We start from the raw sequence: 25476 nt of genomic DNA, 5'->3' as shown, positions 1-25476 counted from the left end.
AAACAAACAATATACAAGATACCAATGTTTTATTTTCTTTATTTTTTTTATCAAACCTGTATGTGTATATATCTATATATATATGTATGTATGTATAAACTTTCTCTATATAAACACTATAAACCGCTAATCAAGGGACTCGTGATGTTAACAGGGGTGAATTTCTTTGGCAAGCTAACTCTCGAGAACCTCGACTTCAACCGCTGCGTAACCAAGTCCATATCCAAGTGTCGAGTCAAGCTCAACCGCGGAATGCACCCGATATAATGATCATCGTCCAATTGCACATCGAGCGGGTCCTGGGTGTGGCACCCGGGACTCAAGCTCAACCGGATCGAATGCTTCTTGCCCGTGGCGCTAGTCGGGTCATCAGCTTCGTACAACTCAAACACAATCTGGGACAAATAGTCCAATTCAGGTAAGGCGTTGCGGGCAATCTTCATCGGCAATTGCGAGCCGTAAATCACGTTCAACAAGGTGTAGATGTGGCTCTCCTTGGTGAAGTAGCTAACGACGGAGGGGCTCGCGGCGTCCTTTTTCATGTCTTGGATATCAGAAAGAATCTGCTTCGCGAGCGGCAACGAGGTCAATAATCCAATGTCCAACTTCTCCTCGTCTTTGATGCCGTATTCCTGTGGGCAGATAAAGTCGAAAAGGACTTTTGAAAGGCGGTATAGTTCTCGTAATCTGGTGAATGTTGCGTGGTCGAATGGATTCTGAGCTCCTTTATGCGAGGCGCTGCTGCTTGGGTTCGTGCCGCTCGCGTTGCCCGTAGGTGCTGTAGTTGAACCCGCGGTTGCGCTCGTGGCAAGGGCAGTGCCACTTGTTGCACCACTTGTTGTACCGCTTGAGTTGTTGTTGTTGCTGCCGCTTTTGATCTCGGCAGCAGCACCACTCAAGACCCACCCCAACGAGCCAGCACTAGCCAGACTTGATGGGTTGAGTTGCACGCTGGAGTTGTTGGCCGAACTCATCGCTGATCCGTTATCCGAGGGGATCTTGAAATTGTTCATGGCCAAGATGTTAATAGGATACTCGCTCACCAAACCTGAGGAGTTGACGGTGCTGCCGCAAGTTTCTCTTAAGCGCTGCAACAATTTCTCATCGTTGGGGTCAAATTCAAAGATTCTTTGCAAGAAATGGCGATTATGCAACGCGTCGTATTTCATCGTGTCGTACAACTCGGAAATCTTTGAAGGGTGGGTTTTCTCAACGCTAATGAACTCTTGAAACAACTTGTCCCACCTTTCCTTGAACAAAAAAGGATCTTCTCCGCAGCACCAATTCTCTTGGAAAGTGGCCACGTCTTTGGTTTCGAAATTATAGTTCATAATTTGGTGGTGGAAATTCATCAACTCGCAAACTCGCTTGATAACTTCAAAAGGCTGAGGCATCTTGGGTGGCCATGTGAATTGCGGGGGCGCCTCTGCTCCTTGTCTCAACAAGGGCTTCAATTTCTTTTTAACTTTATCCATGAGATCCTTGGCGGCATTTGAATCATCCAAGAGATCCTTGCGAACAATGAGGAAACCCTCAGGCAATGGTTCTTCAGTGAGACCAAGTAAAGCAGTGGTGAAATATTGAGCACTAGTGATGACTCTTCTCTCTGACGAAGTATAGATCTTGACATCATTAAGAGCCTCGCGATTCAACAATTTCAAATTCTGCCTCATTTGTTCACCAACGTCGGAAGCCTGGTGCATCGCCGAATGCGTGGGCTCGCCTCCCCATTTTAATATGAGTTGCACCTTGTCGACGCACTCGGGGTTTTCCGCATTCAAGGATGGCTTGATTTGAATCTTGGTGCCCGGAAAATTCATCTTCTTCTCCAACGCAATACGCAACTGCTTGAGCTTTTTCGGGTCTTCAAGCTTCCGCTCTTCGGCTACTTTCACCGTCTCGAGAACAACTTGCAAATCAGGAACGGCGCGGATGATAACTTCTTCGGTGTGTCCTTTCAAAAGACTAATGAAAAGCGGCGATTTAAACGAGTACTTGAATTTTTGCTTTGGGGTACGATCAGCATGTCTGATAACAGTAACCATACCTTTGAAAACCCATTTTTGCTCCTTTTGTTCAAATTGACTCGTTTGTAAAGTCATGGGGATCTTGGTCTTTAGCAAGTCTCGAGATTTCTTCGCGTCCAAAAACATTCCCCGCAAGATGCTTGCACATGCATCATAATAATCGTTGTTGTCTTTGACGAATGAAAACCCATTCACGTCAATGACATACGACTTGCCATTGACTCTCAACAAGTCAAATCCACAAATATTTTGCTTAAAAGCAGCACTAACTGCTCTCGCCATGCGTTTCTCCTCGGCGCTTAATTCGGTAACGTACCGAATCTCCTTGCCGTGCGTGTTTCTCCTCACAATACCATCAACCACGGGGGATTTCCTCGTTTCGGCGTGGCAGAAATAAGGGCCAACAGTGTAAGCTTTGACGTCTTCGAAATTATCGGTATCCATAAAGCTTTCATAAATAAACGATCCATCTGTTCTCGGCTCGGTCAAGTTGGGATCAAACTCGGACGACTTGTTGCCAATCTTTCTGAAAAGTCGTCTGCCACCACCACCAGTGGCCTTGGGGTAGTAAATGTAAACATTGTGGTCCTCGCCATCAACGGGTTTTTCAACAAATGGCTTCTTAAGTACTTGATTTCCCACGCGAAGCGTGTCTTCATCCACCATTTCCCAATCCGGTTCCACTTGGTTCGTCAATGCAAACAATTTTTCATCCAGAAACCCAATCTCCTTCATTCTCTCCTGCATCTGCATTTCCAACCTTGGTCCGCCATCGCGACTAATTTCCAACCGAGTAGGACTAGGGACATCGGCATGGTTCAAAATCGCCAACACCACTCTTCTATCCCACAATGCCTTTTGGAAAACCAAGTCGTTGATAGTATACGGTTTCCTATAGTTAACATAGGCAATCGCTTTTTCCAAGGGGAACCCAGTGGAAAAGAAACTAATCAAGAAATCGCAAGTGGGCCAGTTTTCAATCGCTTCATCCAAAACCACTTTATCGCCAAATATCACGGTTTCAAACTCTCCATTCTCAATGAGTCGATTAAGGATCTTGCGACACGGTTTACTCAAGGCCTTGGCGTCCATCGCACAGACTCCAATCTTGCCAACCTTTGCCACTTGCGCGCCGCTGCTCTCAACGTTCTTGTTCACCGTAGACGAGAAGCTGCGTCTTGACGCGTTGCTGGTGTTGCTGATGCTCTTGTTGAGCTTCGAGCCATCGCTGAATGAGTTAGCATGCAGCTTGACCCCAGTGAGATTCTCAGTCGTGAGTGGCTGCGCAACGAGTTCTTCTCCAGCAATGACGTTTTCGCTGCTCCCCATGGGATGGTAGAGGGACCCCGAGCTGATGGAGCCGAGTCTCGAGGCTGAGTCCTCGGCGCTGGTCTTGGGCATGAACCCTTCGAGCATGGGGGCAATGCTCGCGATGGCCTTCTCGGTGCCTGGCGTTTGCGGACTCATTTCCGTCATGGCCTTGTCGATGCTTTGGGGTTCTGGCGGAGACAACGAGAGCGGCGACATTGTCGGGTGAGCCTGGCCGATTGGTTTATGGGCATCTTTAAGGTGAGGTATCGACTCGGGTGTGGCGCTTGTCACCTCGGTCTTGATGGATATGGGCTTGGATGTAGCAGTGGCTTCGTCGTTGTCGGACATCCTTATCTGAGAGGCTAAAACTGGGATCTAACTAATGCTAAGATGAAGGCAGTTGAAGTACTGTTTGTAAGTTCAAGCTGGTTGTAGCGGGCGTGGAGCAAAGATGTTGCACCCAAATTGTTCTCCTTGCAATGTGTATGCCTTGAGGGAGGAAAAAAAATCCAGCAAATTGTGGTTTGGACCCATTGGACCCATTGGACCCATGTGGGGACCCGCCAGTGAAGAACAGAACAATAGCTAGGACAGGACTACACAGTTCTCAAAGCAAGGAGTTCAACGAGTTTTCATCACTGCAGAAAAGGCCTGAGAGCCCAAAAGGGGTCCAGGGGCTAAGAATGAAAGAGGAGTTATGGGGTGCTCTTTCGTGCTATGTATATAATGAATTGTATATTCAAAGTGAGAGAATGCTAGAGATGAAAGATATGAATGACGCGAGTTAATAAACAGGAATCAGGGTGAATCAATGGGCCACTCCGAACCGCTTTAAGCGCAAGCCACATGGAATTCTGGAGTGTAAAAGTGAGTTGATGTGTTCTTTGAATAGTTGATACCCATGGGCGTTTTGGTGGTGATGGTGGGTGGGTAAAAGGGTTGAAGTTATTATAGGCAGGGAAAAGACGAAAAAACAGGAGGGATTGAAAAGTAGTTTGTAAGTGGTTTCAGAGTTGGTTTTTTCAAAACTGGAAATTCTGTTGTTGTTGTTGTTCTTGATTATCCATACCAAAGCCAAAAGTATTGCTATAGGCTTCCGGCATGAGGTTTTCGTCATCAAGATTTTCGTCGTCCTCATCGCTGAAATACTTTTCAATGATATTGTATGCCTTTTGGTAAATCTTCTCATTAGCGTTGTTTTGACATTCAAATATCTTTTCCATACCACCCGCCTCTTCGATATAAAGCGCATTTTCGTTGACCTGGGTGTTTCTTGCTTCTTTGTCCATTTCGCCCATCTTCAAGATGTTTTCAAGAGAATCTAGCGTCACTTCAATAATCTTTGAGTCGGCAACAGACAACAAGTCACACAAAGGTTTGATACATCCCTGGCTCACCAAGTAACGAATCTGGTCTGGTTTGGTTAACCCACCCAGAGAGGCGTTTGAAATTGCCCAGCAAGCCTCCTTCTTTGTCTTGTAGTCGCCATCGCCCAATAATCTTATAACTTGGGGTATTAAGTTTGCATCTATAACCGCCTGGATCTGTTCTGAAGTTCCTGCAGTTATATTTGAAATGGTCCAGCAAGCCTCTTTACGGATGGTTTCCTTCGGCGAGTTCAACAACGGAGCCAACGCTGGCAACACGCCAGCATTGATCACAATCTGGGTCTGGTAGTCCGACCCTGTGACAATATTACCAATAGCTCTTAACGACGGGGTTTGCACCAAAGTAGACTCGTGCCCCAACAATTCAACCAAACGGTGAGGTATTCTCGCGTCGACAACGGCTTGGATAGCTTCTGAAGTGCCATCGGATAAATAGGACACCGCCCAGCACGCATCCACCAAAGTTTCCGAGTCCACCGAATAAATCAATTTGGACAAGGTGGGGATGGCCTGCGACACAATGTTCCAATCCGGTTGAGGCGACTTGCCTCTGCACAAATTCGACAATGTCCAAGTCGCGGTTCTAATCAAGGACATCTTGGTGCAATTGAACAACTGCAACACGGGCTCCATGGCGCCACAACTCAAGACATAGTCACGGTTCTCGGCAGAGTCACCAGCAACGTTGCCCAAGGCCCAGATGGCCTGCTCCTTGACCTCGAGACTCTGCGAGTACAACAACTGCACAAAAAGGGGCACGGCGTTCGCCTCAACCACATCTCTAGTCTGCTGCGAGCTGCCCGAGGCAATATTGGTCAAGGCCCACGCCGCTTCCAACTGCAACATGTCCGGGTGGTCATCCTTCATAAACTCAACCAAAGTCGGGATCACCCCCGATTCAATCACCAAATCAATGGGCGGGTTGTGTTCTCTACTCAATATTTGTCTAAACTTGACGGTGGCCGCCAACTGGGAATCGAAGTCGGGCGCCTGGATCATCTCGAGCATCTTGGGCAAATCCTGTCTCAATCTCTGGTAAAACTGATTTTCATCGTTGTTCACCGCCAAATTGAACTCCTCCTCCTCCTCCGAGTCGTTCGTGTCATGCTGGAAGTTTCTTCTCTTGGCCAAGACCTCCTCCCTCTTTTGCTTCCGCAAGTCAACCTGGTGCGTCTCCCTACGTCTTCTCAACTCATCACTCTGGAAACGTGACTTGTTCTTGAAGTTAGTACGACGGTACTCGGGAACAAATCTCTCTGTAGCATCCGAATCCATGGCCTGTTTCTCTTTCTCTCTTTCTCTCTCTTCTGAAGGGAAGAACTATCTAGACTGCTACAGTATATATACCACCAAAAAAAAACAGAAACTCGGATGGCGTTGGCGTGGTTTATAAAATCTTGTTGAAGCAATCTAAGAAGGTGTCTGTCTCTGCTCTTTCTGTTTCTCTTTCTTTGAGTCTCTGGTGGGATTTTTTTTTCTTACAGCCACTGATGATACGGGAGCTGCCACGGCCCCCGCTGCATGCAGTACCACACCAATCCCAACCCCAACCAACCCAGTGTTGATCTTGGGAGGATAGGGATGGGCTTGTTGCAAGGGCAAGGTAGAGAAACAGCTAGAAGGTAAAGCGGAGAATCCAACGAGGTCTCAATTGGCGTCCCTTTTTTTTTTTTTTTTTTTTTTTTTTTGAACAGTTCAAGTTCAAGTTCAGGCTTGAGCCCCGGGGTCGAACCCGTCGAGAAGATGCGTTGGTTAACTCGACATTTTGTAAAGCAAGAAGAAGCAGTCATTGAAGGAAATGGTCAATTTTCGTTCTCCGTAGCAGTAGAGCACGATTAAGCTCGAATACCCTGTCGTTTCCAGCGATTTTGATTTAGATACAAGAGGCAACAGCTCTCGAGAGAGAAAAGACCAGTTTTAGACGGCCAGGTTGCTTCGTTAGCTTCGTTAGCTTCGTTTAGCTTGGTTGGATCTAGATTCATGCAGTTGATTTCTCTCCACGTTTCATTGTTGGGGACCTTTGCGTCTTTGCCGGTTGGCATGACCGGGCCGTAACCCCTGCAACATTGTAAAAAATTCACTCTTATGATAGGTTTACGTTGCCCATGTCGACTACACTGGACCAAAGCATCAACACCTCAAACCTCCCGATCTTGCCTCTAAACGTGTGTAGCTTTTGGGTGGCCATCTCGGTGGCGACCAGATGGAGCCGGCGCTGGGACTGATCACGTGACGAGATATTGCGGTGAGATGCCAACCACACGTCTTACGATACTGTGCCGACATCCAAGTAAAACAGAGGCACATTTGGTACTTGCTCCCACCCTCTCAACAAGAAAAGAAAGTAGGTATAAACGATGCAGCGAATATTGCAGGGATCCATGAAACAAGCGCACGCCCGTTCTTACGCCACTCAGTTGTTATTCACGCCGGCGTTGAAACTGGCGGTTGGCAAAACTTTTCACCCAGGGCGACGTCAAACCCTCTTTTCCACATCGACAGCACCACGTCGTGCAGCAAAGCCATACAAGTCAGACGACGCCTTGGTCGAGACAGACGAGTTGCTAAGTGAAAACAACCCTTGGTCGCCGACATTTGAAGACGACCCCATCTGGATCCAGGAACGCGACAAGATCCGCAAAACCAAACTTGCCGACAAGTACCGATTATCCTACAGGCCCCTCTACGAGGCGCCAGCGTCGAAATACGTCTCGTTGCTCAAACGTCTAACCTTGTCATTTGGCGTCGTGGGTGCCTACGGAGCCAAGCTCATATACCAATCGGCGCAATTCGACGATTCCCTCGCATACACCTTACTCGCGGGAGTAATCATCCCGATTGTCGTGGTCCAGTGGAAGACGAGAGACTACGTAACGAGGATATTCAGAGTCTACGACAAGACCAAGCTGCAAAGCTTGCCGAACTTGGTGGCGGAAGAACAATTGATTGCCGAAAAGTTGAATTTCACCGGGGGCAGAACCTATAATGAGCTAATCCAGATTCTGGACAGTAGCAAGGAGTTGGTCCTCTCTCCTAAACAGCGCTGGTTTATGCCTTACGCGACGTGGGAAGAAAAAGGCGCGAAAAAAACTGGTGGTGGTGGTGGCAAGAGGGAGTTTTACGTGATGGATAATATTGGCGGTACCAAGATGGATCGTATCTGGGGCATTGTGGAGAAGAATAGTGGTGTTAACAATGGCCGAACGTTTCCCGAATAAGCTAGACAATCTTCTTCATCCACCTGTACATATGGAGCAAACACTTACTGAGCGGTTTAAGAACCTCAACAAACAAAAAAAACGGCGCCTTCTCTGTGCCTTGTTCCTGATTCGATAAATAATCAGTTCTCTCTGTTCTTTTGCTTTATTGCTTTGGAATTTCAGAGCAATTGGAGTCAAGAAGAAAACAATCCACCTGTATGGAAGGTTGCGGGAGCTATTGTCGACATAAGCCCTCTATGATATATGGTTAAAGGAACAGACAGGTTAGAAATAAGCAAGAGTATTGTTACATACATATCTCATCTCAAGAGTAGTAGAAGTAGTGGAGGTGGTGGAAAAAGGCGGTTAAAATCACATGATCTTCGACCGAACATCTCCATCGTCCATCGGTTGAATGTATCATTCTGCAATAGAATCGTAACACCTCGACTCGACTCCAGCTCACGAGATATAATACACCAGCAGGAGTAAAGTCTTATCTCCTACTTGTAAAATACCAATTCTTGTTCCTTTCCTCTGCTATTGTTATTATTCTTACTCCTGTTGACACTATTATTTCACTGCTTCCCCTCCGCTTGCACCCATTTGCAAATCATCGTGAATCTGAACCTGAATCTGAATCTGAGTTGTCTGGTCAAACTAAAAAGGGGATATCCGAGGACGAGACGACCGATTGAACAACACCAACAAGAACCCCGTTTTTAAAGTTTGATACTTTTCATACCGACTACTCGCCATCTTTATGTATATATACATACACTTCACATCGTCACCCCATAGCCCATACGCCTTACACCTCACACGTTACCCCCCTGTTCCACCCACGGCTTTACCTCACTTTCGTCAACTCCTCATCAATGGCAGCCATGTCGTCAAGACAAGCAGCACCGCGATTCATCAAGGGACCGCCAATTGCTAAAGCGCTGCCCTTGCATATACAGCCACCCGCAGGCCAAGCAAGTCCGGCTCGCTCGCCACTGGTTGGACCACCGGCGGCCGTTGTTGAATCACGTTCTACTCAAACTACAGATAAGAATACGCCACTTCCTCCGGGCCCTAGCAAGGGCGACCCTTCACCGCCAACTTCGACGGAACTAGGTCCCGTTGAGAACAAGATTTTCGAAAACCCGTCACGCGTGGCACCCCCAGGTCTGCTATCATCCAATTCCGTTCCGCCACTACCGCCAGCATCACCAACACCACCCCCACAAACACACGGAGGGGAAGGAACAGCACTCAAGAAACAACCAAAAACTGCAACGCCAATGGCCAACATGGAATCGGAAACCGAGAGAAATACGCGGTTGAACGCAGCCATGTTTCCAAGTTCGAGCGACTCGATTCAATTGTACAAGAACCAGAACAATTCGTCAGATCTACTTGGCCGACTATATTATGACGACTTTGACTCGAACGACTTGGTGATACCGGCAAGGACTCCCAACGGGGCAACGCCGACGATAGTCGCATCGTCCGCCAACGGATCAGGTGTAACGACACCATTACTTACACCATCGCAGGAGAAGATGGGCGGACCAGAATATTTCAGCATCAACCCCAACGGCCGGCCCAAGTCGGCACTTGTATCCTCGGCGTCGTCGTCATCTCTAGACTTGCCAGCCATGAATGCAAGCTCAAACACATCCAGCAACTCAGCCAGGTCGGGCTCAGCGAGAATCAAATTGGACCGTGGCGTTTCGTTCGACACCGTGCCCCAGGGCTCCCGCAAATCGTACACGATAAAGTCCAAGCACCCGCAATTTCGATTCCGTCGCAACAACAAGACGTGGTTGTTTGGATTCAACAACGACGCAGAAAGCACCAAGGCTCTCGAGTGGCTTTTCGACGGCATGATTATCCATGGGGACACATTGATCATCTTGCAAGTGCTAGACGAGAAAAAAGTAGGCAGTGGCACTGGCACCACCGCTGTTACCGCGGGCGGCATAGACAAGAAGCAAGCTGCGGCGCATCTACAGCATTTTGAAGAGTTGAATGTCCACCAAAAGAAAATCTCCATTGTGTTTGAAGTCGTCACTGGCAAGCCCGAGAAATGCCTAAAACTAGCCATCGAGGAATATAGCCCCAGTATGATGGTGATTGGTACTCACCACTATAACCCGGAAAAGGAACACCACCGAAGTCTCTTTGGGTCGTCAAGCATCTCGAAGCATTTCTTGGAGTGCGCTTTGGTGCCCGTAATCGTGGTGAAGCCAAACTACCAATACACCGAGTACTTGAGCAAACCGATTGATTCGGAGGACTACTTCAAGAACTGGATGAAGAACACCGAGCTAGAACACCTGCATCACACCGGAAGTGCCACGATAAACGGAGACGATGCCCAGCTACTGGCGCTGCTGGCACTGCTGGCGGCGAGCCAGGGATCTGACAAGTCATCACAAGGTTCGCGAACAAAGTCATTTTCAAGATTGCTCTTTGGCAGACACGAACACTGAACGAGGAGCAGCTCAAGCTCAAAAGAACCAATGCGCGCAGTCGCGTCGCCAAGAGAAGCAGAAGAAGAACAAGCTTTGAACGAAAAATGAGCTATATTGTTACATGGTTATCGGCTTGTTGGGTTATCAGTAACGGGATGGGACCTATACGCGACGCGGGAGATGGAGCGAGACTAAAATGCATCTCAGCGGAGCAACCACATGGGCCCGCTGTCTCCCTTTCGTCTCCCGTGCTATTGTTGCTATCAGAGCTACAGAAACAAGCAGGCTGAACCACGCTATACACACTGGAGGCTGGTGGTTAGCATGTGTACTATATATTATATAGATTCACCAGATCTTTGCCAGATCCGTTAATTGCAATTGCACATCTTCACCAGATCCAACTCATACTCATATTCAATTTTTTTTTCCAGTTTGGCTTGTATTCTCGGTCCCTGCAATGTCCTTCAACGTGGAGGCTCGGGATACGCACGTGGACCCGTCACGACAAAACCACCAACCCTCCAGCACCGCGGCGGCAAGGAGAGTAGTGGGCAACCGGTACATCATGCTAATTGACCTTGCGTCGGTTTTCATCGGCTTGTACGGCGCATACACCAACATGGTGACCGTCGAGCTCCCCCCGCACCTCAAACAGGCAGGCCACACCCAGTTCCTCACCAACCTATCCTTGCTCTACTCCATCTCCGTGTTTGCCTTGGGGTTCGTCGCGCACTTGACCGGCTCGCCCACGTTGTTCACCATCAAGAACAACATCCACCCCATCGGCCTCGCGTTGGAGGTCATCGTCGCGGGAGTCTATTGGCCGCTCCGGCTCTTTTTTCTCGAGCTTCTAACGAAGGACCCGCTGAACTTCCAGCTTTCGCTCGCGACGGACTTGTCGATCCACTTGATGCCCGTGGTGTCCTTGTTGGTGGACTATCTCGTGTTTATGCCGCGATGGACCATCAGCAACAACACGGCGCTCTTTTTCGTGGTGTTGCTCACGGTGTTGTACTGGTTCTTGCTCCGGTACCTCGTGGACGTCGACCACGGCGCGAGCTACCCTTACGCCTTCATGGACGTGGAGCGCGATTCGCAGCGCGTCGCGGTCTTTGTCGCCGTGGCGCTCGTGGCGTTTGCCCTGTTTTTGTACATGCGGAAGGTCTATGACTGGGTCGTGGGTGTCACTGAGGAGTACTCAGCTGAGATCGACAAGAAGTTGAAGTAGCAGAGTTATCATGCACTCACCATCAAACCATCGTTTATAGAAAAGAGAAGAAAGAAAGGAAAATGGGCTGTAGTTTTGTAGATGGGGTTGTATCGAGATTATAGAACGGTTGAGATGTTTTGGCAATATTGGAATATGCAAGTTATCACCAACCTCTACAATCTTCTCGCAGTGAAAAAAAAAAAAATGCACCAACGCTGAAAACTTTCACCACCACAACCACCAAAATGATCTACCTCAAGACCCTCCTCAACGTAATAGACAACTCAGGAGCACAGATAGTGGAATGCATAAAAGTGGCCCGACACAAACCGAAGTCAAGTGGCTCAATCGGGGACATCATCACCTGCGTCGTGAAACAAGCGCGCCCGCAAATCGAATCGAAATTGCAGAATGCGTCAACGAACAAAGTCAAGCGTCGTGACATATGCAAAGCCGTGATTGTGAGACAGAAGAAGCCGTTGAGGAGACCCGATGGCTCCGTGGTTCGCTTTGACGACAATGCGTGTGTTTTGATTAACAAGAATGGCGAACCCTTGGGCACGAGAATTAATGGTGTTGTTGCCAAGGAGTTGAAGCTGTTGAATTTCAACAAGATTGTCAGTTTGGCGCCAAAGACTTTTTAAACTTGTACATATGCCAATATATATATATAAACATGTATCTCTTTCAATAAATTTCTAGAGGATGATGATGATGAGTAAGGGATGTAGAAGTTATGGATACTACGGGTTCATTTTTTCGCATAATGCAGATGTGTATTACAATGTGCTAATCAAAACTCTGACCTGGGGGTGACATTCTTTCTCAGGTACCAGTTCACGAAATCTTTCAAACTACTGCGGACTCTCCGGTTATCCTTATTCTGCAACGCAACGTCAACCGTGCCCAATAACCGGTCGGTCTCCTTTTCATTAACATTAGGCAAACTGATAATGGCATTCCTCAACCAGGTAATGGCAGTCTCGTGGTTTGGCACCACAACCAAGATCTTCAAGATGAGGTCGTTGGCATCTTGCTGCACATCGGCATGGAACTTGAAAATCAAGCCGTGGAAAACAGCAGTTAGCAACTCCCCGCCTTGATTGTCAACCACGAGAAACTGCTTGATGGCCTGCTTTAGCGATTCGGTATCTTGCTGCTCAAAAAGTGAAATCGGCGGATGTTCCATCCCCCATGAGGCTAGATCAATCAAGAAATGAATGCACGAGATGATTGGATTGTATTCGTTAATCACATTCAACGTGATCTCAGCGGCTTTGGCAACGGACTTGAGCATGGCAAGGTCGGGGATAAGTTTGAATGGATAAAACATGAGCAAATCGTTCAACATCCGGAAGAAATCTTCAATCACTTCTGGGTGCAATCTGATTTCGGCATCGTCCTTCTTGCTAAACAATTGCTCAAAAAACACTTGGCATTGCTGAAGTGAAAATTCATAAACTGCATTGGTAACTTCAGGATGCGAAAACTCTTCATCTCCAAATACACGGATAACGACTCCAGTGACCCATAGATAACAACCAAAGTGCGTCTTTTGGAACCCCTGGTGCAACACTTGGGCAATTTCCGGCAAGATGGGATTCAAATAGGAGCTGAATGATAGAATTGCAGTCTTGACCAACTTCATGCACCTTTCATTTACAAGCAACGAACTCGATTCTTTGCTCAAAATTGTAGTAGTCAAAGGCCATATCTTTTCGATAAACAAAGTCGCCACTGGGTGATTGGCATTGTCAAACTCATTAAGTTTGAAAACGTCGAGAAAAACGGAAATCACTTCGATTTGATCGGCAATTTGTTGTTGATGAGTTGCTTCATTTGCTGATGTCGAGATCAAACCTTGTAAAGTTTCAATCGAAGGCTGCAAAAACATCTCCGAAGTCTTGTAAAGTGCATCATCGGGCAGTTTGCTGACAACATGCGCCAAGCCATCAGCCAACTCAAAGTTCGACTGGATGTCGACTTGGTTACGCACTTGCCCATACAACATGTAAAGCTGCTCCAAGTAGTTGACAAGCAACTGAGAGCAATCCTGGCAAAAGTACATCAATGCCTGCGACGTGGCCATCAAGATCTCATTGTCATTATCGCCAATTTCAAACCCCTTAGTGATGTAATTGAGCTGTGGCTCCAAGTATTCTGGGTGTTTTGCTGTCCATTCCGTGTACCTTCCCAACACCAAAGTGGCCGCGTACCGGACTTTTGGATGTTCAGGTAATCGCACCAAAAGTGACATGATCACGGGCAAGATTGTCTTTTCCTTGGTGGGCACTTCTTTCGCCATGGCTCTCATTGAAAATAAGGGAGCTTCAAGGTTTTGCCAGTGGCCCAGCGAGTCCGACAACACCGCTTGTATTCTTTCAAAAGGAATCTGCAATGCACTAGAAGCGCCAACCACGGCACAACAATCCTTTAGCACATCGCCCATCTCGTATCTAAATTCTTTAAACTTGTCTTCTTGTTCTTTATCGCCATCAAACAAGTTATCATCAGCTGCAATGGGATAAGTCAAGTGTCCGATAATTACCGTTATTAGTTTCAAGTATACGTCGCTGAATGCAGCTCTCGCCTCTTCAAATTTGGGCATGACCACGAGCTGCTTGAGCAAATACCAAAACTGAAAAGTGTATTTGGCAACGTCCAAATCTTCTCTGTTCTTTGTAAACTCCAACAAGATTTCCACAAGCGGTTTGAAGTGAGTTGGATTTCGAGCAATCAATGCATGCCAGGACTCTCCACATTCAACATATAATCTAGTCAACCCGTCAATTTTTTCCGCATCTTCCAAATTGTCGGGGTTTTCATGCATGAGTTTGTTTAGCTGCAAAATCTGCTGATATATAGCATCGATAATGTGGTAGTTATCAATGTCTCTAGTTTCTCGTATAATAGTCACCAAGCAATCAACTGCCTTGTCAAAAGTCGAATCCTGTAATAAGCTCAGAAATATCAATGTAGTCAACGAGTGCACATTCAAAATCTGGTCAACTGGACACTCGGCAATCCAGCTGTTTAAACAGTCCAAAATAGCCGAATTGAGCACAGGATCGTTTGTTGTATTGGCTTCAGTCAAATTCTTCAAGCTCAAGATCACCGATTCAACTTGATCTGTGATTAATTCAGTCGATCTCTTGTTATATTCCTCGTCGGTAAGATGCGATTTCTTCACGTCGCTCAATTCTTCAGGTAGAATCTTTAAAAACTCCAACAAGACAAAGACAAAGGCATTGTCAGCCAGAGCACTCAAGTCGGAAACAATTTCACCAACGGCATTCTGCCAAGTCAAGTATTGCAAGGCCAACTGAGACAAGGCGACACTCAACTGCGTCCGGATAAGTTTATCCCGAGGCGTGTTGTACATCTTCATCAACCCAATGATGCTCTGCTTCAATGCTGCATAATCAGACTCAGGCATCTGGTTGCTAAGATCATAGATGATTTTCGATCTCAAAGTCTGCGCAGCAAATAGCTGCAATTGCAAATCGGACGACTGTTTCAGCGATAGTATATCATGAGTCATTGACCAGGCTTCTTGAGATTTCTGAAACTGCTCAAGGTAGTGAGTTGCCTTGGTTTTCTCTTCTCGAGGTGCATTGGAATACATTGTTGCTAGCGCCCTGTTGAGCTCGGGGAGCGTGTATGAAGCCATAACGAATCCGATGCAGCAATGTCAAATTGGTTAAAAAAAAAAAACGGCAAAAACGAAAATGAACTTGAAATTGAAAATGACAATTAAGAGCAAAAACGGTGCTTCAATAGCGTGGTTAGCTTGGCCCTGGTTCGGAAGTTCAAGAGGTTGTTGTCATCGTCGTGATCTCTTTGAAAGGTGGAAAATTGGCAGCACCTCTCTTTCGGTATTTGGCACACGACTTGAATATTTCCACCTCCCCTGGTCGATTGAACCCCCGGTCGACTGAACCCCCTACGTTTCCTTGATGAAGGCTTTGACGATGAGGCTCATGACAGGCATGGATATCCAGGTTGAATAGAAGCAGTTGCCGGCTCTTTGCTGAACGAGTCTTTCGTGTGTGTTGCTTCCAGGAAATCCAATCAACCCCCCCCCCCCCCCCCATCATGACTCGGATGTTGGTCTAGGTTTCTTTATTTCTACGTTGAGTTTACATTTCGTGAGAAAGAAACGAAAGAAAGAAAGGAAGTTGACTCTAGACGAATTGCCTGCTTTTCCTTTGTTCCGCCTCTGTCTTCGTTGACCACGTTGAGAGAGGATATGAGATTGTAGTTTGATTGTCTCAAGCAAGGAAACTCGAGCCCGAGCATTTTTTTGTAGTCTATGCTGTTTGCAACGAAAAGAGCCAGACCTCAACAGCTTTCCACCACCTCGACTTCCGGCGAAGCCAAAACCAGAGAAAACCCAGCAGTTTTCAAGTAAAACCGCCCCAGGCGACGAAATCGCCAAGTCGCCACGGGGAAAAAGGGGATCTTTTCGGCGGAAATTATATAGCCACTTTTCCAATACCCTTGATATTTACCTACACGAGAGGATTTTGTAGAGTAGTTCCATACTAGTTCGAGTCTAGTTTAAGACGTCCCCCCTGAATATTTGCTACTACCACCAAGATCTGCACTAGAGGCCGTTCGACCCAGCTTTGCAGCAAAGGCTTCTTCGCTTACCTCCACGCCTGCCTACTCGCGAGGGCGTCACATCAACCTCTCACGGTGAAGTATAAGCAACACGCCGCTTACGACGGTCCTTGAAAATCCACAGGAAGGAAATAATTTTCATCCCAAGTCGTACTCATAACCGCAGCAGGTCTCCAAGGTTAACAGCCCTTGAAGCTCCGTCAGCGCCCATTTTTTCAAGGTCGAAACAGCCAAAGTGAGCCGACCCATTATGATAACCAACTTGGATCTTGCCCTAAATCCGCATTAACCTGAAACTAGCAACAACAACGACAACCAATAGAACAGGAAGAAGAAGAAGAAGTTGCACCATACGGTGAAAAACGTGAAAAAAATAGTCCGCGTGTAACAACAAAAAAAAAAAACACCCACCAGTACAGTGCCCATTTATCGCGAGGGGGGAAGATAGTTGATGTTGAGACATCTGTTGAAGCCACCGATAGCTAGAAACCAGTTGACTTTCCAGTTGCTCTCAAGACACTCGTTCAAAGTAGCAGGACCGGCTTTAGTAGCAGCAGCAGCAGTACCTCACAGAATGTCCAGCTCTTCCACAAGACCAGTGGTCATTTCGGGTCCATCGGGCACCGGGAAATCCACCCTTTTGAAAAAGCTCTTTGCAGAGTACCCCGAGAAATTTGGGTTTTCCGTGTCCAACACCACGAGACAACCGAGAAGCGGCGAGGTGGACGGCAAGGACTACCATTTCTCCACGGAGGACGAGTTCAGGAAACTTGTGGAGGAAGGGAAATTCATCGAGTGGGCCCAGTTCTCGGGCAACTACTACGGCACCACCGTCAAGGCCGTCGAGGACGTTTTGGCCCAGGGCAAGATTTGTCTTCTTGACATAGACATGCAAGGAGTCAAGTCGGTGAAAAACACCGAGCTCAACGCGAGGTACTTGTTTATAAGCCCCCCTTCAATCGAGGAGTTGAGAGCCCGATTAAACGGCAGAGGCACCGAAACCGAAGAGAGTTTAGCCAAGAGGATCGGAGCAGCTGCGAGTGAGATGGAATATGCGCAAACGGGAGCTCACGATTTGATCATTGTCAATGACGACTTGGACAAGGCATACGCCGAGTTTAGAAATTTCATCTTGGAGGAATAGCCCCTTATAGAACCCACCAAACTGAACCAATTTGAACTGAGTTGAAAGACATGTATATTCTGCTTCCTTCCTGTCTTGTAAACCGAAGTCCTCTCTTCTGTTCCTTCATCTATTCTTTATATCCTTCGACCCTGGGGCTGGGCCCTCTTATCGCCCGACTATTTTCGGGACGGCGATTGGGCCGTGGAAGGCAAGGGGAAAAATTAGCGATGCCCACTATCGCAGTACTACCCGCCAGCCCCAAACCTGAGCCCACACTTTCCCGATAAGAAGACGACAACGACGGTTCAAAGACCACCACTAGCAGGGACTAACATACTCATCCCGCAAAAAAGAATATACAGAATACATTCCAAGTACTAATACAGATTCAAGATGTCAGCTGGACTTCCATCGTCTCTAACATTTGGGGAAGAAGAGTACGTAAAACCACCACTACATCGCTATTCCACTATTCGATACCCCCTCCAAAATCTCAGGCGACTCGGGGTCTGAGCTTTGGGGTCTGGAGGCTCCACCCCATTTGCCATACTAACTTCCACTTAGAGAACCCGACGTGCTCCAGAAAATGTGGGCAAAATCAAAACAGCAACCACTAGTGCCACTAGGATCGCTCCTTACAGCAGGAGCCGTGCTCTTGGCCGCCAGATCAATGAAGCGCGGCGAAAAGATCAAGACTCAAAGGTACTTCAGGTACCGTATTGCCTTCCAATTCGCCACCTTGGTTGCGTTAGTCATTGGCGGTGTAACGTTGGGAAGCACAAGTTTGGAACAACAAAAGACCAAGGAGGACAAGATGAGGGAAAAAGCCAAGTTGAGAGAAAAATTGTGGGTCGAAGAGTTGGAGCGACGCGATAGCATTATCCAGGCTCGTAAGCAGCGAGTCGAGGAGAGTCGAAGGGAGTTGAGAAATTTGGCTCATCTGGGGTTCGATGCGGAACGGAAAGAGCCACTGGAGGAAGGTCAAGATGGAGCCAAAGCAGACAAGAAAGATTAGCTTGGGGAAATCAACCACTTATGATTGAGAATGACCTACGTTTCATGTGTCAAGATACCTTGTTGTTCGTTTCTTTTCTTCGCTCATTGCGTCTGTCGTGAAAACTCGGGCGTATGAGTGGCTAAGATTACTTTGTATATAGTTAGGTATAACCACCCTGTAATGCCACATTTGCATTGCTCAAGATATCCCGTCTGCAGCCTCCCGACCTCCCAGCCTCTCCCACACTACTTCTCGTACCAAAAAGAAGTCATTCCTCGACACGTTGCAAACATACCCCTAAAGCCCAGCCTCACGCATCATTTGGTTCCGTAGAATATCTTCCCCAGGTACCTATTCCTCTCAGCGGCACTAAGCATAGGAAAAGAAGGGATGAATCGACCACGCACTAGTTTATCGTTTCTTCCCCCGTGAACACTGACACTTCCCTCGACGTGTCTTGCAAACATGGATAACCTATCATTAGCTGACATCTTCGTGCTTTCTGCAAAACCCTTTTTATTTTCGAGTTCTCGGATGAGATTGAGATGGAGAAGAGGAAAGAGGCAAGAGGAGGAGGGAGAATGAGGAGGGCAAAAGTTATCTTGGTGTAGTTTGGTATAGAAAACTTTTAGGGCCATTTGCATCCTTGCCCAATTGCCGCATGTCTCGTGATCTCGGATATTTCTCTCTCGTGCACCTTGTTTCCGCGGATGGCTTCTCCGATCAACAACTACACCTCACTCTAAACCTTCAACAACTGTCAAAATGACCAAAAAAATCCTTCTTTTTCCTTTATTTAGTTATTCTTTTTTAACCTAATCCCATCATCCTTTTTTAATCTGCATTATTCAAATTATACAACTTGACATAATCATCATGCAAATCCTTCATCATCTCAACAACACCATGGTTTCCAATAAACTCGCCTTTCTCCTTGGAGCTGCTCTCACTTTTACCTGGGTTCGATGCTCCGCCATGTCCAGGAAGCTTGCCTTCGTTGTACAAGGCCTTGATGGAACTTTCAATCTTGACCGAGCCTTCCCACGCAACCAAATCATTCAACACCAACAACAAGTACGGTGAAAAATCCGAGTACCATCTATGGTTCCACACCAAGAGCTTGACTATACTCTCCAAGATCTTTTCAGTTATCTGATTCATCATCTTGCTGTAGTTTTGTATAAAGCTTGCATTTTGACTCAGTTGCGGCAAAGTGGTTCTCTGGAGCAACTTGTTGCGTTCCTTCAAGTAATACTTCAACATTTCCTTTTGTGATCGTGCTGAAAAACGTCCGCTGAGCGCGTTGGCAAATGCAACTGATCCCTCTTTGAAATGTTTTAATCTGTAAGCAATCAGTCCAAGGATCTCCCATTCCAACGTCGTCTTTCTATAGTCCATTTGCTGCGCTTGGAAATGCAAAGACTCGGCTTGCCACATGGTGTAGGCTCTCAAGTCCTCATATAATAGCATAAAGAGGTTATCTAGCCATCTTTCACATAATCTCTTTTTTTTGAACTCGTCGTCATAGTCTTCTGAAAACTCACCATTATCGTTAACGACGACTGATTCGTCATTGAGGCTTGCGTCGAGCACCTTTTGTGTTGGAGACTTGACACCCACGGTTGAGTCAACATCGCTCTCAACATTGGACGCGCTTTCATTGGTTTTCGCCGGGTTGACATTGGCATTGGCATTGGCATCGGTGTTGGCATTTGTACTGGCATTAGCATTGACATTGACAGATGATAATGTCGAGTTTTTCCGTAAATGGCCATTGGCGCTCTTTTTATCCTTCTTGTATTCCTCTTCCATCACAAATACTTTAGCACGATACTTCAACAACTGTTCCCAGCCAGTCTTGGCCACAATCTCAGTCAACAAGTCATAGGCTTTGGCATAAGTGGACTTGAGGTTCGCTGCAGGCAAGTTCGATAGCTGCGGGTCCAAATTCTTATGCTCATAGCTTATTTCGTTGCTTTGCAAATTGGAAACTTCATCGATGGTCACGTCAAGGGGCGAGGGCAAGTGCAAATCTTCATGGGACCTGATGGGCACGACTCTTTTCAATTGGTACTTCTCCTTGTGAGAATTCATGGGACAAGAGTTTAATGTCAACAATGCATTCTCGAAATCCCCGAGACGTGTGTAACACGTGACCAAGACCGACCAGGTCAAGAAATCCGATGGTGACGATTTAACTGCTTGCTTAGCTACTTCCAACGCCAATTCGGGTTTCTTCTTGTCCAACAAGTACTTCGCCTGTACAACCAAAGTGTTGGCATCCCTTTCATTCTCCTGGATCCCTTTGCACATGGTTTTGATGGCGTCGATTTCGTCATTCTTGAGCAATTGGATCTTGGCAATAATTGAAATTACGCTGGGTTCTTGCTCGTATAATCGGTTCAACACTTGCAATCCGCGATCATAACTCTGGGTCAATTGAAGAACCTTGATGAACCCATCAACCAAATAGTTATTGATCAACGTGGGTTGAGGTATATCGACATTGCAACCCAATTTAGTGCCTTGAAAAAACAACTCTTCAAATCCAATAAAAAAGCTATTCAACAACTCCTTCGAGGCAACACCATTATTAAAAGGGTTGGCTTTCCTCACCTCGACCACTCCGCCAACCTTGTTAACATCATCGCCATCCTCGCTCTCCAACACGCTTCGAACAATGGCAGTAACAAAAGTCTCGGTCCAAAATCTGTCCAATTGATCCTCACTCACTTTTTCTTGAATCTGCTTGCCTTCATGGTTCAAAATCTGGATTTCAAATTTCCCAGGGATGTGCACGGTGACTCTCATGTCGACTTTGCTAAAAGCATTAAAAGTGCAATAAGTCAACTGGGGCACTTTCCAATGCTTCTTTTCCCCGAACCAATACTGCAGTTTTGACGTCATTAAATTGGCCAAGCTCTGCAAATGGGCAGCAATCAGGGCAATTGACGAAGTGTCCACCCCCGTGAAATACAAAAAGGTTCCAATTTCTCCATGTTCACGTTTGGCATTGATTGAATGTTTGTAAATGTTGCAAATATCCGGGGGACCTAGTTCAATAAACTGTTGAAGTCGAGCTGTTCTTTCGACTAAACACGAGCCTGGGTATTCTTCTTTGACTTCCGGGAGCGACCCCAATGAAGTCGGGAGCATCATTTATTTGATTTTATAGATATATGAGGGGCCGGCTTGCCGAATAACAAAGTTGAGTCGATCAATCAAGTGTTGCTCTATGTTTATCCCGTCTTTTTGAAGAAAGCACAGGTTCGTATAACCCACTGATATGTACAAGTTTCACTTTTTTTTTTTTTATGTTTGTTCTCGAACAACCTTAGCGCCAACACGACAACAGGACAGCAAACAGTTGAATCAACCAAGCAAGCCAAGAGCCACAAGTCAAGGTTACCACGCCACCCACGCCGGAGAGATTGTCTTTACTTCCTCTTCCTCTCACTACGAGCCATTTTCAGTCTCGTCATCAATTATTTCAGAGAATAAACAGTACTACATCTCTCTATTTGACCCTCGCCTTCTTCTTGAGCCCTGCGCTCTCCTCTTGAACGCCGTCTTCAGGCTCATCGTATATACTATCCCAATCCTTCGCCGTAAGACAATACTTCTCCGGCGGCAAGTTCAACCCCCACCTGGGAATCACCGGCGGCAAGGGCCTTGAGTTTCTCTCTTGGGCCAATTCCAACATCAATTCCTTTGGTGGCACAGGCTTGAATTGGTAGTTACTTCTGGCAGCAATGGCTAGCCTGATATCGTCTGTGTTAACAGTCGACGCACCGCTACTGCTGCTTCCTGAAGGCCTGGCGTGGTCGTTATATATAAGCGCATCTTTCAATATGCTCTTGGTGTAGCGATGAGCGAAATCCATTAGCTGGAGCGGCACGTGGTCCTGGTAGTTCTGTATTCCCTGGGTGGCAAAGATGAGGTGGAGCAAACGCACGTCTCGTGGCACGATGGCTTCCTTTTTCTCTGCTGCTGCTGTTGATGATGGTTGTTGTTGTAGTCCCGACATCGATGCCGATGCCGAGATAGTTGTGCCTGCGTTTGTATTTGTCGCCGTCGCTTGGGCCGCTGCTGTGCCGTTACTCGATGCATTACCATCCGAGGTCGCAGGTACGCTCATCTTGTGCTCTGGTGGATTGGATTGGTAACCGGTGGTGTTCTACGGGTCGGTTGGTTGACGTCTTGCTTGTTTTTTTATGTTTGGTTGTTGGATTTCCTTTTTCGTCATGGAGGTGCGGCGCGAAATTTCAACCATGAAAGGGCTCCACAACTCTTTACGGCTTTATCATCCAAGTTGGCAAAGCAGAGCAAAGTCTGGCCAGCATCCTCAATCGTGAGCTGTGAGTGTCTTCTTTCCAGTTAGAATGTCACGAAAAGAGAAAGAGTTGAAAGAATTGGTAACGGAACAACCGAACTCGCTCACAATCGGGCCTCCACAAGACGCCAGCTCGTACCACTTGATTGAACCCTTTTCTTATCTTTTGTCGAGTCACAAGCAGGAGTCACAGCATGCACCAGCAACAGCGCTTCTTATACTCAACCAGGAAATCAACGTTGACCTAGTACGACTATGGCAGCTCGCTGACGTTGTGGTGTGCGCAGATGGCGCAGCCAACAGAATCTACAACTACTTTGCTACCACATCAAATCAAGCTGAATATATCCCAAACTACATCGTGGGCGACTTTGACTCCCTCAAACCTGAGATCGGCAGGTATTATGAATCCAGAGGCGCGAAACTAATCCGCCAGTCGTCGCAATACGCCAACGACTTTAACAAGGCCATCTTTTGCATCCAGCTTCATTTCTTGTACATCAAGCACAACACGCAATGGCCCAAAGAGATTGATACCGACTCAGGCTTGTCCACGACATTCCAGGACAAATTCCAGAACCAGAGCTCGATCCCGATAAAGATCTACACCTTGTCCGCGATTGGTGGCCGTTTCGACCAAACGATACAGTCAATAAATCAACTATACATCTTGCATCAAGAATCGCCCAATTTGGAGGTGTTCTACCTCACGCAAAACGACATACTTTTTCTTTTGTACAAGGGTGTCAACTATGTAGCGTACCGGGGCAAAACAACGTTTAGCAAAAACGGCGATACCACGCCTCCAACGTGTGGATTGTTGCCCTTGAGCAGCAGGGCGGTGGTTTTGTCTACTCATGGGTTGAAATACGACGTGACGCAATGGACTACCCAGATGACGGCCTATGTCAGCTCAAGCAACCGAATTGTTGGTGAGAATGGTTTCACTGTGCACTGTTCTGATGATATTTTGATGAATATAGAGATTGATTTATAGACGCTTACCATTCTTTTTTTTATAAAAAAGTGCAGAACAAAACTTGAGCTCTTCCATTGAGCCTCTTGCTGACCATCCAAAGCCTATCCACTCATCTGACTAAGATACACCAGAGCTTGAGCATATGTCCAACACTGGAGAGGGTTCAACCTCGATTACCCTGTCCTGCAATGATCGAATTGGTAGCGCAGCAGACACCACCACCAAGTATCAAATTTTTCTTCCTCTTCCAACCACGCAAGATCAAGAGACTTTTCACTCCGTACAAGCAGAACCAAGACCCCACAAGTCCACAGTTGGCCAGAAAATGTTTAGGTGTCTCTCGAGCTGCGCCTCACGCGGGGTGCTGAACCAAACATCAACCACATTCTTCCGCGCAGCATCCCGCTACGTACCCCACAACAGCAGCAACAACAAATACATTCCACTTGCATCGTCACTTCTACAAGCAGCACCACCACCAAGCACGGCCAATTCCGGTCTCGCGTCGTTGCGACCATTGCTTGCGTCGTTGTCGGGACGAATCCCAGCTCCGCCACCACTGTCACTTCCACCATCACACGTAATCACGCTTGAAATTATCGATAAGTCGGGATCGGTACCGAGTCAAACGTTCGAGATCAACTTGGACAATGTCGATGCAGAGAACATGATCCACACGGATTCGGTTTTGCGTAAGCGGAGATTGAAGATGAAGAAGCACAAACATAGAAAGAGAAGAAAAGCTCAGAGGGCATTACGGAGAAGATTGGGTAAGTGAGTCTCGTGGTTGAAAATTGATCTAAGCGGAGACAAGGCGGGTTTTTCATGCTCAATGGCATTCGGACACACTGTTGTATATAGAGTTATTTTAATGTGGTGAGTGTGTGGTTAGAGCGTGAACCGTGGAGCCAGGAGTCACGAGAGCTGGGGAGAACAATAAATCTTTGGTCTTGGGAGTTTTCCATAACAGCGATGAAAGAATTTACATGATATATTGACTTCTTTAGATTTGTTCTTCACACTTGGCTTGAGCCTAGTGTTTTTTACAAGAATGGTATGAGTCAGAGCGTGAAAAGTGCATTCAATCTCTCACCTGCCATCACCACTACCACTACTACCAATGCGCCTGAAAAATTTCCCGTTTGGCGAGGGTCAACCGGATTTGCAACTTCTTCTTCTTCTTGCACCACCGTCACCATATACAATGACAACTATAACCTTTGTAACAGGAAACGCTAACAAGCTAAAAGAAGTGATACTGATTCTTTCCAAATCATCCGCGGCACCCACTTCAACCGAAGGCAACAAAGTCGGTAAATTCACAATTACAAACAAGTCACTCGACTTGGACGAGATCCAAGGCACGATAGAACAGGTAACCGTCCATAAGGCCCAATCAGCCGCTGAGATCTTGAACGCCCCCGTCTTGGTGGAAGACACCTGCCTTGCATTTGACGCGTACAACCAGCTTCCAGGACCTTACATCAAGTGGTTTGTCCAAGCCATCGGCTTGGATGGGTTGGTGAAGATGTTGCAAGGGTTTGAAAACAAAGGAGCCAACGCCATCTGTACTTTTGGATATTGCGAAGGGCCAGGAAAAGAAGTCAAGATCTTCCAAGGCATCACGCAGGGCCAAATTGTGCCAAGTCGTGGACCGACTGATTTCGGGTGGGATTCGGTTTTCCAACCTGCGGGTTTCACTGAAACCTATGCTGAGATGGACAAACTGGTTAAGAATTCTATAAGCCACCGGTATCGCGCTTTAGATAAGGTGAGGGACTACCTTGTTTCCCTTTGAAAACCAACCATAGAATCAG

General features: G+C 46.9%; 14 protein-coding genes across 14 annotated transcripts; 9 read left to right on the top strand and 5 right to left on the bottom strand. All coding sequences in view use genetic code 12, as the record gives it.

The window, feature by feature from the left end:
• Window positions 1-116: 116 nt before the first annotated feature.
• Window positions 117-3686, bottom strand: LODBEIA_P55930 (uncharacterized protein; the record flags this gene model as incomplete). Its single annotated transcript, XM_066975942.1, has 1 exon — window positions 117-3686. The coding sequence occupies one exon, from the start codon at window positions 3684-3686 to the stop codon at window positions 117-119; it is 3570 nt and encodes a 1189-aa protein (XP_066832531.1).
• Window positions 3687-4360: 674 nt separating this feature from the next.
• Window positions 4361-6001, bottom strand: LODBEIA_P55920 (uncharacterized protein; the record flags this gene model as incomplete). Its single annotated transcript, XM_066975941.1, has 1 exon — window positions 4361-6001. One exon carries the CDS (start codon window positions 5999-6001, stop codon window positions 4361-4363), a length of 1641 nt encoding a protein of 546 aa, XP_066832530.1.
• Window positions 6002-7083: 1082 nt separating this feature from the next.
• On the top strand, window positions 7084-7944 carry LODBEIA_P55910 (uncharacterized protein; the record flags this gene model as incomplete). Its single annotated transcript, XM_066975940.1, has 1 exon — window positions 7084-7944. The coding sequence occupies one exon, from the start codon at window positions 7084-7086 to the stop codon at window positions 7942-7944; it is 861 nt and encodes a 286-aa protein (XP_066832529.1).
• A 1268-nt stretch (window positions 7945-9212) lies between these two features.
• On the top strand, window positions 9213-10406 carry LODBEIA_P55900 (uncharacterized protein; the record flags this gene model as incomplete). Its single annotated transcript, XM_066975939.1, has 1 exon — window positions 9213-10406. The coding sequence occupies one exon, from the start codon at window positions 9213-9215 to the stop codon at window positions 10404-10406; it is 1194 nt and encodes a 397-aa protein (XP_066832528.1).
• Window positions 10407-10956: 550 nt separating this feature from the next.
• LODBEIA_P55890 (uncharacterized protein) lies at window positions 10957-11619 on the top strand (the record flags this gene model as incomplete). The annotated part of the gene is made up of 1 exon (XM_066975937.1): window positions 10957-11619. One exon carries the CDS (start codon window positions 10957-10959, stop codon window positions 11617-11619), a length of 663 nt encoding a protein of 220 aa, XP_066832527.1.
• Window positions 11620-11846: 227 nt separating this feature from the next.
• On the top strand, window positions 11847-12245 carry LODBEIA_P55880 (mitochondrial 54S ribosomal protein uL14m; the record flags this gene model as incomplete). Its single annotated transcript, XM_066975936.1, has 1 exon — window positions 11847-12245. The coding sequence occupies one exon, from the start codon at window positions 11847-11849 to the stop codon at window positions 12243-12245; it is 399 nt and encodes a 132-aa protein (XP_066832526.1).
• Window positions 12246-12394: 149 nt separating this feature from the next.
• Window positions 12395-15271, bottom strand: LODBEIA_P55870 (uncharacterized protein; the record flags this gene model as incomplete). Its single annotated transcript, XM_066975935.1, has 1 exon — window positions 12395-15271. One exon carries the CDS (start codon window positions 15269-15271, stop codon window positions 12395-12397), a length of 2877 nt encoding a protein of 958 aa, XP_066832525.1.
• A 1527-nt stretch (window positions 15272-16798) lies between these two features.
• LODBEIA_P55860 (uncharacterized protein) lies at window positions 16799-17368 on the top strand (the record flags this gene model as incomplete). The annotated part of the gene is made up of 1 exon (XM_066975934.1): window positions 16799-17368. One exon carries the CDS (start codon window positions 16799-16801, stop codon window positions 17366-17368), a length of 570 nt encoding a protein of 189 aa, XP_066832524.1.
• Window positions 17369-17743: 375 nt separating this feature from the next.
• Window positions 17744-18365, top strand: LODBEIA_P55850 (uncharacterized protein; the record flags this gene model as incomplete). The annotated part of the gene is made up of 2 exons (XM_066975933.1): window positions 17744-17787; window positions 17915-18365. The coding sequence occupies 2 exons, from the start codon at window positions 17744-17746 to the stop codon at window positions 18363-18365; spliced, it is 495 nt and encodes a 164-aa protein (XP_066832523.1).
• An 816-nt stretch (window positions 18366-19181) lies between these two features.
• LODBEIA_P55840 (uncharacterized protein) lies at window positions 19182-21506 on the bottom strand (the record flags this gene model as incomplete). Its single annotated transcript, XM_066975932.1, has 1 exon — window positions 19182-21506. The coding sequence occupies one exon, from the start codon at window positions 21504-21506 to the stop codon at window positions 19182-19184; it is 2325 nt and encodes a 774-aa protein (XP_066832522.1).
• A 358-nt stretch (window positions 21507-21864) lies between these two features.
• Window positions 21865-22485, bottom strand: LODBEIA_P55830 (uncharacterized protein; the record flags this gene model as incomplete). Its single annotated transcript, XM_066975931.1, has 1 exon — window positions 21865-22485. The coding sequence occupies one exon, from the start codon at window positions 22483-22485 to the stop codon at window positions 21865-21867; it is 621 nt and encodes a 206-aa protein (XP_066832521.1).
• A 244-nt stretch (window positions 22486-22729) lies between these two features.
• LODBEIA_P55820 (uncharacterized protein) lies at window positions 22730-23677 on the top strand (the record flags this gene model as incomplete). The annotated part of the gene is made up of 1 exon (XM_066975930.1): window positions 22730-23677. One exon carries the CDS (start codon window positions 22730-22732, stop codon window positions 23675-23677), a length of 948 nt encoding a protein of 315 aa, XP_066832520.1.
• Window positions 23678-23801: 124 nt separating this feature from the next.
• LODBEIA_P55810 (mitochondrial 37S ribosomal protein mS38) lies at window positions 23802-24437 on the top strand (the record flags this gene model as incomplete). The annotated part of the gene is made up of 1 exon (XM_066975929.1): window positions 23802-24437. One exon carries the CDS (start codon window positions 23802-23804, stop codon window positions 24435-24437), a length of 636 nt encoding a protein of 211 aa, XP_066832519.1.
• Window positions 24438-24863: 426 nt separating this feature from the next.
• On the top strand, window positions 24864-25457 carry LODBEIA_P55800 (uncharacterized protein; the record flags this gene model as incomplete). The annotated part of the gene is made up of 1 exon (XM_066975928.1): window positions 24864-25457. The coding sequence occupies one exon, from the start codon at window positions 24864-24866 to the stop codon at window positions 25455-25457; it is 594 nt and encodes a 197-aa protein (XP_066832518.1).
• Window positions 25458-25476: the final 19 nt, after the last annotated feature.

This window comes from Lodderomyces beijingensis (genome assembly GCF_963989305.1).
Source record: "Lodderomyces beijingensis strain CBS 14171 genome assembly, chromosome: 7".
In the NCBI taxonomy this organism is placed as follows: Eukaryota; Fungi; Ascomycota; class Pichiomycetes; order Serinales; family Debaryomycetaceae; genus Lodderomyces; species Lodderomyces beijingensis.
This window is presented reverse-complemented; position numbering and strand designations above follow the sequence as displayed.